The following is a 12,608-nucleotide window of genomic DNA, read 5'->3' as shown; positions in this document are numbered from 1 at the left end:
GTCCGGAGTCTGTGCTCCGCAACGGGAGAGGCCACGACAGTGAGAGGCCCGTGTATTGCAAAAAAAAAAAAAAAAAAGATAAACAACAAGGTCCTACTGTATAGCACAGGGACCTACATTCCATATCTTGTAATAACCTATAATGGAAAAGAATCTGAAAACAAATATACATATGTGTGTATAACTGAATCATTTTGCTGTACACCTGAAACTAACACAACATTGTAAATCAACTATGTTTCAATTCTTAAAAAATGCAAATAACTTTAAAAGCTACATTATGGTAGAGAAGCATAGTTTAGCTTCTGCTCTCCCCCCCACCAAAATGGCTGAATGAATTTTCTTTGATGTACAAAGAAGAGCTTGGGAACAGCTAGAGCAAATGGAACTGGGATAAATCGGACAAACAACACTGTCTGTTCCAAAGTCTTCCCCAGGCAGCAATCAATTGGGTTGCTGAGATGTGGAGACAAGTCCTAGCCCTGCATAAGGACAAAGGCACTTCGGCGAATAAGCTTGTTTGTAACTGGTTCACCCGTGCAACCAAGTTCATTTTCTAAAGTGAAATAAATCAGAATGCATAAGCTCACTGTCATCCCCATGTACTACTGCCTTGGCTGTTTGGTCTAACAGAATTGACTTTGCTTGAAAAGAACTTGCAGGTTCTGTGTCACCTGATTCTTAAAAAAAAAAAATCATTACAGTTGGGAGTTCTTCAAAAAAAACTCTGGTATTTGAGTCATAGTAATCTTCAGGCAACACATTAGCCCACTAAAATTTAGGGAAAAAGTAACATTTACTGAAATAGAATTGGTCCACTGGCCTATTTAGTGGGCACGTAATAGCTCTGACCCTGAGAGAAGCTTCTGGAGCATCCCTAAGTTTTAGAAGACTGGCTTTGCAAAATCCGAGGTCTCACGGACAAACAGAGTGTGGGAAGTGTTGCACACTACAGCCTCCTTTTGGAGATTCACAACGATACTGTTATTCTACAATAACAAAATGTGGTAAAATCAGTATAACCCGGTGTTTCCTTTACTTAACTGGCTATGAACCATCTTAGTGATAGTTATAAACGGTTCCAGACTGTTTCTGTCTAAGTTTTCTTGAACCTGGAAGACTTCTGAACTTGGCTGCTCTGACTCTATGACACCAGCCTCATGCCATGACCCATGACTCACCTGACTTCACCACCCTCTCTGGGAGGATGGCCTGTGCCTGGCTCATCCAGCATCCCCAGCTGGAAGACTGTTTCTATGGCCTGGTCCCTAACAGGTCCCAGCTCATACGGCCCCATTTCTAAGAAGGGATACTTCCGTTGCCCCCTCCACCCCCAAATTACATACTGCCCCGGATACTCAGGGTTAACTGTGATGCAGAGACTTAACTCCCATCATTACCCCATCTCCATGATGCCAAAAAAGGAATAGTTAGGGACCTCCATTCTATCTTAGCTCACATAGTAGCTGAGATGGCCAGATTGTCTTCTAATTTCCTTCCAGACAAGACCACTCCTAGAGTTCAGGTGTAATAATGTATTTGCCCTAGACTTGTAACTATTTCCTGGTTATGCAATTTAGGGGTTTCTACTGCCCTTGGCTGGGAGTCAGTGGAAGGTGGGGGAGGGGGAGCTTAAGAAGGACGAGAGGCCTGAGAGGAATGGAGGTCGGTCTGTACACACAGCACCCATCAGCTCTTTCTATTATCGGGGAAACTGATGAGGTCAAGATTGAAAGTGAAATTCCTATCCAGGACAGTTAGCTGCTTTCAGAAAAATACCTCTATCTCCCTAGTGCCACTCCTGGGAAGATAACCCGAGTTCACCTTGGGTTACTGACGACTCAATTGTGAGCATCCTGACTTTCTTCCCCAGCAGGACTAACCCAACACTGAACAAACGCATCTCTCACTGTGGCTCAGTACCATTTGAGGTTCTCATGCAAGAGTCATTTCCTACCCCCTGGTTTCTTACAGTTGACTTTTTCTACCTCTTTCAACTAAATAATTAAAATGTTGGGTAGCACTGGACAGCCCACTACTATCTTTGGGGAACGGCTAGCCCTTCCAACTAACAGAAGGGTGCTCTCCATTTGTCATCACCTCTTCTGCGGATTCGAATTAAAAGATGTTTTGCTGGAGTGGGTGCTCATGGCAGCAAAATACATACAGCAACTGTATATTCTAGGTCACTGCTATCGACTTATAATAGCTTGAGTTTTCAATTTCTTACAAATGAGAAGAAAAGCTTTTTCTTCCCCCCTTCATTACTACTGAGGTTGAATTGATGCTGCTGAGCTATGTTCATACTCCAGTGAGGCCTTTTTTTAGCCCTAGAAAAACAAAATCGGCGACTTTGGAAAGCAGCCAGTCTCTTTGGGCACCTTCCTCTGTGACTTTATAAACTTCAGAAGAACCGGCAGGTTTTGAAGAACTGGTTAGATGGTCTGTCCTCTGGAAAATAGCTGTTGTGTTGTTCTTTGTTTACTGTACAATTAAGATTTTTTTTCCTATAACCGAGCTAAAGATATTTTTTTTCACTTCCTGGGCAAATGGCATTTCCACATAATCCTAAACACACACGGTCACTCACGGTGATGAAAAAGCTTTTACGTCTTAATAACTGTGATAACACCGAAGCCCTAGATGACCCTGAAGAGAAAGTTCCCTTAGCTGGATTTTCTCACAAATGAGGGCAGCGTGAGGTCTCAGTAATAAGCTGGGCAGTCAGAAATAAGACCCAGGGGATCCTAGGAATAGACATACAATGCTCTGGACTAATCATATGAGAAAAGACACCTGTCCGGAGTATTACTGAGCCCCTCTGCCTCCCTGAGGGAGGGTGGAGTATGGTGACCCCAGTTGGGAAGTTGGCTTTGGGGAAGTTTTGCTTTGGGGCACAGATAGGAAATATGGGGCTTGGAATGACATCAAGAAGAGGTATTTAGGATTAAAGGATCAGTGGATAAAGAGCCCAGTGAAAAAGCATTCAAAAGAGGGGAAAAGATGAAGACAATTGAAAGCCTCTGTCCTAAATCCTGGGAGCAGACCCTGTAGTCAGAGAGAAGAGTGGGCTCTTCCTCCCGGGTAGAGAGCATGAGAACACGGCTGAGTCCTAGTCAGGAGGAGGCAGGCAGCTTCAAAATGAACACTGCAGGCCTGAAAGTGTGCACCTGCAGCCAGAGAGAAAAAAACGCAGAGGTCCTCACTGGGGAGATGGAAAGAAAAGCTGTGCTATATTTGGGATGGAAAATAAAAGTGGACTAGCCGGGAACAATGTTGCTTCCCTATGGAGAATTAAATGCAGACCTTGCCCTGAAACTCAAAGCTACCATCACCTGGCCTCCACATGTCTGGGCAGCCAGGATCCAGCAACATCACATGCCCACTGAGCCTGGAATGACCACATGGCGGACTAAATGTTTGTTCCCCTCCATTCATATGCTGAAGCCCCAACCCCCAAATGTGATGGTATTTGGAGATGGGGCCTTTGGGAGGTCATGAGGTTTAGATGAGGTCATGAGGGTGGGGCCCTCATGATGGGATTAGTGCCCTTATAAGAAGAGACCAGAGACCTTGCTTTTCTTCTCTCTCTGCCATGTGAGGACACAGCAAGAGGACTGTCAGCAAACCAGGAAGAGAGCTTTCATCAGGAAATGAACCAGCTGATACCGTGATTGCGAACTTCCCAGACTCCAAAACTGTGAAAACTAAATGTCTATTGTTTAAGCCACCCAGTTTATGGTGTTTTGTGACACAGCCCAAGCAGACTAAGATAGAACAGGTATCTACAGGTGGGAGTTCTACTCTCCCCAAGGTCCAGCTCAAACCCCACCTGCTCCAAGAAATCTTCCCACAATTCTCCCAGGCAGAATTTCTCTCTCCTTTGCACAATCCTCTGTTTGCACTTTGACTGTAACACATAGCACTGGTCTTCCTTGAATTACTGACAGCTATGTATTCACCTGCTCTCACTTTATTTTCCCCTACTCTGTCCCATTCATTCCATTTCACTTCCTGAGTTAATCCTAACTGAGGCAGGAAGTACTTACGTTGTTATGACATATCACGTGATTGGCCCCACCATTAATGTGGCATGTCAACTGCAGGACAGTTTCCTGAGTTATACAATTCTCTCTCCTCCGTTTCCCTTGGCCTGCCAATATGCCCCTGTTCTTATAACCTGATTTTTGTTCATTAGTCTCTGAGACCAGTTCTGCCCCACTGTCACCCCTCCCCCTAACAGGCTTGCCAGATAAAATATGAGATGAGGTGACTTCCCTGTGCCACAACTGCTGAGCCTGCATGCTACAACTACTGAAGCCTGTGTGCCTAGAGCCTGTGCTCCGCAACAAAAGAAGTCACCATAATGAGAAGCACGTGCACTGCAACAAAGAGTAGTCCCTGCTCACCGCAACTAGAGAAAGCCTGCATGCAGCAACAAGACCCAGTGCAGCCAAAAATAAATAAGTAAAAAATAAATTGAAAAAAACATGAGATGAGCCCTCTTTTAGTATAAGTATAGCCCATGTAATTTTTGAGACATACTTATACTAAAAATTACTTGCTGTTAATCTGAAAATTCAAACTTAACTGGACATTCTGTATTTTTACTTGCTAAAGCTGGCAACTTTATCAGCCCAGCATCTCATGACCAAGTAACCTATGTAAAAGGGCTGTGTCCTATTCTCACCTGTACAGCTTTTTGAGCACTCTAGTCCTGTCTCTGACGCTCACGGCCCCAGTGCAGGGGCCAGGGCCTTCCCTCTCACATTGCAATCGTTTTTCTGGCTGGATGCCCAGTGCCATTCATTCTGCCCAGATTCCCAGTGCCGTTCATTCTGCCCTCTGGTCTGAACCTCTGCTGTTAGCCCAGCTCAGAGCTCATCCAGGTCTGAGTGCCAGCCTGTCCCCTGAGCTGTGTGATGGCCTGTCCCACCTTGCCTCCAGAAAACTCCAGGACTTGCAGATGACTCCCAGGTTTTGACTGGAATGTCTAACTATTTCCCACCAGACTGTGACTTCCTAAAGGGCAGGGGTTATTGCTTAATGAAGCCTAGCATCTAGCAGGATGCTTTACACATTGTTGGTGCTCAGTAATAAATTACTGTTAACCTAAAATTGAAAGATGATGTTATGGGTTGAATTGGGTCCCCACTAAATATATATTGAATTCCTAAACCCAGTTCCTCAGAATGTGATCTTACTGGGAATTAGGGTCATCACAGATGTAATTAGTTAAGATGAGGTCAAACTGGCATAAGGCAGGTCCTTAATCCAATATGACTGATGTCCTTATAAGAAGAAGAGAGAGACACAGTGAAGAGGATGCCATGTGAAGATACAGACACACACAGAGGGAAGACAGCTATGTGAAAACGGAGGCAGAGATTGCAGTGGTGCTCCCACAAGCCAAGGAATGCCAGAGGCCACCAGAAGCTAGAAAGAGGCAAAGAGGGATTCCTTCCCTACAGGTTGCAGAGAAAGCATTACCCTGCCGACAACTTGATTTAGACTTTTAGCTTCCAGAACTGTAAGACAATAAATTTCTGTTGTTTTAAGCCACCCAATTTGTGACACTTTGTTACGGCAGCTCTGGGGAACTATCCCAAGGATTACATTAGGGAGGAATTGACCAAAAACATGAGGGCCTAGAAGAAATCAAGTAATACTTAAAGAGTCAGAAGGGGCTGAGTATGAGACTATACAACTCTAACTTCTTCATGTTTTGTCTCCAAATTTCCTCAAGCAGAAATAATTTGTGTCCCTTTAAAAGTTTGAACTGTATGATTAGAACTGCAACAGTACTGTGGGGCAGAGACTGGGCAGAAGTAAAGGCTATGAGCCCCTCAGAAATCCTCCATGGCCTGCACAGAGGTGGGCACAAGAGACCAGGGTTCATGGTGATGGAGACTGGCGGGAAAGGCTTCCATGGGAGGTGAGTCCCTGTGGGGAAGGCTTTGTCAGGAACCATGGTTTCCATTCTGTTGCCTTCTGTTTTCAGTACTTTAATACATAGCCTTAAAAAATGAGCACAATACCACTAAACATTTTTCAGACTTCATTTCTCTGTTAATCACCCCCATATTTCACAGCAGTGTCATGAATTTATGGAGAATAAGTACTGTCAGTTTTGGGTCAAGTCAAGGTGACCCAATTCTAAAGCAGCAAATAACTGCCTTTGCAAAGTTATAGGGACAAGCATTCTCTTGGCCTTGCAACTACGGATTATGTTTCAAATGAAAAGTCCACATACAAGCTTAGGGAGACTGTGGGAAATGGGGTCACATCAGCTATCAATAAAATCAAATTAAATCCTAGAAAATTAGTACCGTCCAGTCTAACGAGCCCAGTCTGCCTTGAGGGGCACCAAGATATAGTCCCATTTATTTGTCCATAGAACTTCCATTTTAATGATGGCAGCTTCCAGCACTGTATGATATATAATAATAACGGAGGATTTACCATGTACCAAGGACTAGGCTGAGATTTCATGTGGATTATTTGATATAATCTTCATATCACCCTCACGGGAAAGTTATCATATTTTCCCCTCTTACAGATGAGGAAATGGAGGCTTAAAAGGAATTAATCTGCATGACTGTTAATGGAGGCAGGATTCAAAGGATCCCGAGAAGTCTTCCTCTTGAAGACGGTGCAATTGATGGGGCTGGGGAGTGCTGTCCGGGAACCACTTAATTGCCTGCTATTTATAGGCAACTTGCTAACAGTTTTCCATACATTAGATCAGGGGTTGATAAACTATAGCCTGGGGGCCAAATGCAGCCTACTGCCTGGGTAAACAGGACCAAGCCCATATCTCTACATATCATCTCTGGCTGCTTTCTCAGAGACAGAGACTGGCCCACAGAGCAGAAAATATTTACTAGATGACCCTTTACAGAAAAAGTCTCCTAACCCCTGTGTTAGATCATTGAATCTTACTACTAGTAGCTCTATGAAAAAAGGATTATCCCAATTTTAGAGAGGAAGAAATTTAGGTTCACAGAAGTTAAGTTCCTTGTTCTAGAACAGTGTTTCTCTGACCTCTAAATTGTAAAGATTGTATTTTGCCACAGAACTGCCTTTTTTTCCCCAAAGATAGGGACATCGGGGAGGGTGCTATATATATTCCTTCATTTCATAAAAGAAAAGACATTTTAATACCCAAGAATGATGGTTCTAATTATCAACAGTCCTTTAAGTGGAATAAATTTAATTTTATGAAAAACTTTTTTTTTTCTTTCATTTTGCAAAGGATGGGTGAGAACACAGTAATGGACCAGCATGAGTTCAAGAACTGGCAGTTGTGGGTCATTTACTTAAGAACTTTAGCTAGTAAGAACCAGAGGATATTCAGGCCTACCTGACTCCAAAGCAGGTGACACTCTTGTATCTGTTGGGACTACCCATCTACCTTTGACCCATGCATTCCTTCTGTCATTCAATAACTATTCATTGAGAATCTACTATGTGCCATGTATGTACCATGCTCATACCAAGGACATGAGGAATCATTTTTCTCCATGTAGTTCTCACCATCTCTCTCCCCTTTGGCTGTTTTGATTAAGACTAAAAACTCAACTCCATCACAGCTCAGTTAACCATTTTCTTCTTATGACAGTTTGACCTGTTTGTCATTGGGGGAAATGATCCAAATAAAAATACCACAACACAATGACCTTACAGACATTTTTTTTTTAAGTGTAAGTAATGACTCTACAGGCTCTTAGGACAGGTAGAAATTAAACGACTTTATCAAGCCACCGAGACTGTCCAATCTGAGTAAAATAGTTTGAACGTACCTCAATAGTTTGACCTTTTGTTTCAAGGTCTTTCTATGAGGGATCAGGTCACAGACTATAAGGAAAAGCCTCACCTTCCATTGATAACTACCACCATCTCTTTAATACCACATTGCTAGAAACTGTTCTATTACAGTGAACTATCACAAGTAGAGCAGTCAAGCTATTTAAAAATACAAGCCAAAGTTAATTATGTAAAGGCATTTTAAATTAACATTCATACTCTTGAACAAATGAGAACATTCAAATTATTGCATTATATATAACTAATAGCCTACATTTAAATATTTCTGATTCTGAATTATTCCTCTATTTTTTTTTTATTACATCGATAAGATGAGAAGCACAAGGGAAGTTCCAATTACTCCACTGATCTTAGGCTGAATATTTTTAAATGATTAAGTGAAACTTACTGTGTATTCTGGTCCCAGATGTTCATTTGGACAAGAGGGAAAAGAAAAAAGAGAGAAAAGGATGATTTAGACCACACTTACATGCAATATAAAACCACAGAACTAATAAATATTGCTGAATTATAATTATTAAAATTGTGGTAAAGAAACCTTCCGAGGATTAAACCTTCATAAATACTAAGTGTCTCCATGTTTGCTCTCGAAACTCTTTCACATACTTCTGTGGCTAGGTAGATAAGGAGTGTAAGATAAGATTCAATTAGCCTATAGGTTTGTGGCTAATTAAAAACCAAAGAGTTGGCCTTAGAAAAGCAGAATTAAAGACTAATAATTCCAGTAGAGCATTTCATTAACCACAAAGGAAATCTTTTAAGTGGAAAAGCAGCTTTTAAAACCAATAAGACCCTGTCAGGATGACATTCAAATAGGATCTTGAATTTTCATGTGTTCGAGGGCAGGAACCAAACCTTCTAAATTTTTGGCCACAGTGTCTAGTTCAGTACCAACACTGAGTGTTATTATCACTCCACTACAAGTGAGGAAGAAAGTGATTTTCATATTATCCTATTGCAAAGGAAGTGCTTTGGAGCAGAGAGACCCAACAGAACCTTTTATATAAATTACAGTCAGGTTTTGTTTTGGGGGGGGGGCATTTGCAAAGCAAACAAGTCAAAATAAACAACTTGTTTATGAACAAACCCCAACTCAACATTATTTGGGGATTACTGAGAAAAGAGGGAGAAATAAGACTCATGAAATCTCTAGAAATGTCACTAAAAAGAGTTTCCCATTTCTTCTCCATATGTTATTTACTACAATCACTTTAAGAAGGAAGATGGAATAGTTTCGCTTAAGCCCCCCAACCCCCTGCTAGGAAGAGTGCTGACCTAAAAGTATGGAGCAAAGGGTCAGGGAGATATCACAGCGTTCCCACCAGTCCCTGCTTGGATAATCCACCCTCAGTCAGTGAAATCTGAATCCTCCTATGTCCTTGCATGGATACATGCAACATACTGGGTGTACAAGGACTTACCTGTAATCGTGTAGGGATAATAGTTCCACGCCTTCTCTGTAACATAAAATATCTTGGGAACAACAGCTCTAGCCCAACTAGGCAGTTTGCTAAGACGAAAGAAAGAAAGAAAGAAAAAAAGACAATTAGAGTCTGTCCAGGGCCTCACCCTGCTACCACATTTTTCCAGAGAAACTGACTGCTAGAGAAATCAGAGGACTTCTATTTCCGCTCTTCTCTCTGTAGCCACTCGGTCCCCACCTCCCTGGTCTTTACCATAGTTAAATCGTCCTCAGTTCATATTTAGGACACATAGGATGGCCACAGGAAACTAATGCAAAGACAGAGTCATTCCTCTGGAACAGGCACCCGGGCAGCCATTTGCAGAAAACATTCTCAAAACAAGGAAAACCCAAGGGCACAGGTCCCAAGACCCTTGGTAAACCAAGGACGAATTAAGTTTTGCTTTGCTTTGTTCTGTTTTCCTTCTGAGGCAAACTCTACAGCTTACTGCAGGCCCAGAGAATTCCTTTAAATATTATATTTAAATATATAGAATGATATACTACTGAAGTATGGCTGCATGATTTTATTCCCCACCCAGCACTCTACTGTGGCGTTTTCTGTCTTTCCAGATGCTACCATTTTGTTTCTTTCCTATGCTGGTGCCTACAGCTAAGTGTCTGGGACACCAACGTCTAGCAGTACCTCACACCCAGAGCGATGACGCAGACTCCCAGCTCCTGAGGGTTGCGTGTTGGCAATAAAGAACATCAAGAAGTGGTTGTGAGTTGCAAGCTGATCTAGCTAAGAGAGGGGGGACATCAAGGTAAAAGAACCCCAAACCCCCAACCCCTCTTGGACATGGGGTTTAAATGACAACCAGAGCCAGTGAAATACTGTGCACCTTGCATGTCTTCCCAAATTGTTTCTCTTATTTCTGACAGTATCCAGTCCCTGCTTTCTAAAAGGCAAATACGTATTTTCGATGGCTGGTCAGACCTAACCCAAAGAAAGCTCCAGGCCGATACTCAGCGCTAAAACAAATGGGGAAATCAGAGCTGCGTCCCCCGCCCCGCCCCGCCCCCCCGAAGCCGGGTGAGTGTCAGATGGAGGCCACTGCTCTCAGGTGTGCGATGAGGGGCGCACGGAGCAGTTTTATGATTCACAGGACAATTCTTCTTGCTGATCTAACGCAGAATGTCTCACTCCCATAAAATCAGCTCTGCAGTAACTGCTCATTTACCTTAGAAGGAAGGGGCTGCTTCCCAACAGGGGTTTTTACAGCTTTCGCCTAGGATTTATTCTTTCAGTCACTGAAGCTGGAGGGTAACTGGGGTCAACACTGAGTGGGAAAGTCGCGTTAGGCTGGCTTGTGGGAAGTGGTCACGAGCATACCGTCCCCCAGGTGCCCTCCTGTTTGCCACCACACCCCAGAGTGATACGCCAAAGTGTCATACAGGGAGGTGTGGAGCTACTCACAGGCAAGTGGTTTTCTTGTGCTTTTAACGGGACTGAAACAGGATTGTGGAATTTCCCCAAGGTAAGTTAGGCATTGTTCAGTTTAGACAAAGTACTTATGTCTCCTTACGAGCATTAGAGCCCTTTCTCTACTGTTCTCTAGTGCAGGGGGTGTTCCGTCTACACTGCACCCCCCCCCAGATTCACCAGCCTCCTCTTGATACCACTTTGGGACCCAAGTCTTCCTCCCTCCATAACTCAATCCCTCTGTCATTTAAAAAGTCTCCCAGCAGAACCACATCCCTAAGCAACAATCATTTTCTGGAAGGAAGATGACAAACACTGGCCATTTTCCACTCATGTTGAAACTTGTCCTATTTGTAAGTGGTCACGACTCCAGGCTCTAGAATCTTTATCTTAGCTGCTTCATCCACCAATGTATGCAGAACTATAATCAAATACCTTTTCCAACAAAACGCCCGAAAACACATAACATTTAGCCAAGATGGCTGATACAATTTTATGTGACTTCTAAACAGTCTGGAAAGGAGGCCCTTCTGGTATAATCCATTTACCAGGCCAGGCACAGGAGGTGTTGGAACAAATTCTGTGATATGCCATTTAAATATTTTTAAGTCCACTAGAGACCTTCTCCTAGCCCCTGACTTCCCCAGAGCACATTCAACATTCAAATCATTTTTGTCTGAGAAAGTAAAGTTCGTTTTTCCATGCAGCAATAATTTATCAGGTCTGCAAAGGAAAATGGAATTAAATTAGACCCCACTGCTGCTGTCCCTTTTGTGATGTATACTGCCTACAATTCCAAGGAGAAGCCTGTCATTCAAACTCACTACCTGGCATCAAACAAGAACCTCTCTTCTGGAAAGGTGGCATGACTTGAATCACGTCCTCTTGGTCCAGTGGCCGAGACTAAACCTCCCAAGACCATCTCACCATGGCTCAGGCTTTAGGGACACTGAGGAAAAAGACAAAATTCTAAAACCTTTAAGGAATTAGGAAATGTGCTGACGTGGAATGCTACCACATTTCCCCAAAACCTTTGTCCATGCCTACCAAAGATAAACTTTTCAAATTGTTTTGTTTCTTACTTCTTTACTTCACATGGAACAGAACATACATCAGTGACAGCTGGTCAACTTGTCTCAGGTTAAATGGGACTGTCCTGGTTCTGAAACAGGAGAGAAGGGGGCAGGGTACAACCTTTGAAAGAATGACACAGCCCGAGGACCTGACATAAACTGATTAGAACCAAATGGGTCCAAGATGGTGGACAAGTCGACTGCACTAGACCTTGAGCCTTAGTATACGCTCACATCAGTAAGCTAAATGACACACCCACAGGCACCGTGACAGTTCCAAGACCGACCATAAGGATCAAAAAGTGGGCGGTGACCCAATTACTGGAAATCCCCGCCCCTTCCTGAAATAGCTGGAATACTCCTCCCACTCATTAGCCTATGAAATTACCCACCCCTATAAAAACTGACAACCCCATACCCTGGTGCCTTTCTCACCTTCTGAGGTGGCCCACACTCTGTCTGTGGAGTGTGTTTCTCTCTAAATAAATCCATTTCTTACCTATCACTTTGTGTCTCACTGAATTCTTTCTGCAATGAGATGTCAAGAATCTGAGCTTCATTAAGTCCTGAAACCAGGTGTGTGATCTCAGTTGGAAGACTGGGTGTTGGCCAGGTCTGAGTCCCAGCCACGAGGGTTGGAGTCCCAATCAGGGTTTTGGCTGGGTTTGAGTCCCAGTCTGGGTTTTGGCCAGGTTCGAGCCCCAGCCACATGGGTTCGAGTCCCAGTCAGGGTTTTGACCGGGTCTGAGTCCCGGCCACGTGGGTTCAAGTCTGTATTTGACGTGCACAGTTTCAGCTGGTGACCACAAAGAGACAGTGA

The 12,608-nt window shown here is 43.3% G+C and overlaps 1 protein-coding gene across 1 annotated transcript in view; it reads right to left on the bottom strand.

Moving 5' to 3' along the window:
• The window catches only part of PITPNC1 (phosphatidylinositol transfer protein cytoplasmic 1), a 250,966-nt gene that overhangs the window by 101,133 nt on the left and 137,225 nt on the right, over positions 1–12,608 (bottom strand). The window contains exons 3-4 of the mRNA XM_030843471.2: positions 9,249–9,337; positions 8,216–8,223 (exon numbers count right to left, since the gene is read on the bottom strand). Coding sequence (XP_030699331.1) covers positions 8,216–8,223; positions 9,249–9,337 — 97 coding nt within the window. The remainder of the gene's footprint in view (positions 1–8,215; positions 8,224–9,248; positions 9,338–12,608) is intronic.

Source organism: Globicephala melas, chromosome 20, assembly GCF_963455315.2.
Source record: "Globicephala melas chromosome 20, mGloMel1.2, whole genome shotgun sequence".
Taxonomy (NCBI): Eukaryota; Metazoa; Chordata; class Mammalia; order Artiodactyla; family Delphinidae; genus Globicephala; species Globicephala melas.
The sequence above is the reverse complement of the archived record's forward strand: the minus strand, read 5'-3'. Positions and strand labels throughout refer to the sequence as shown.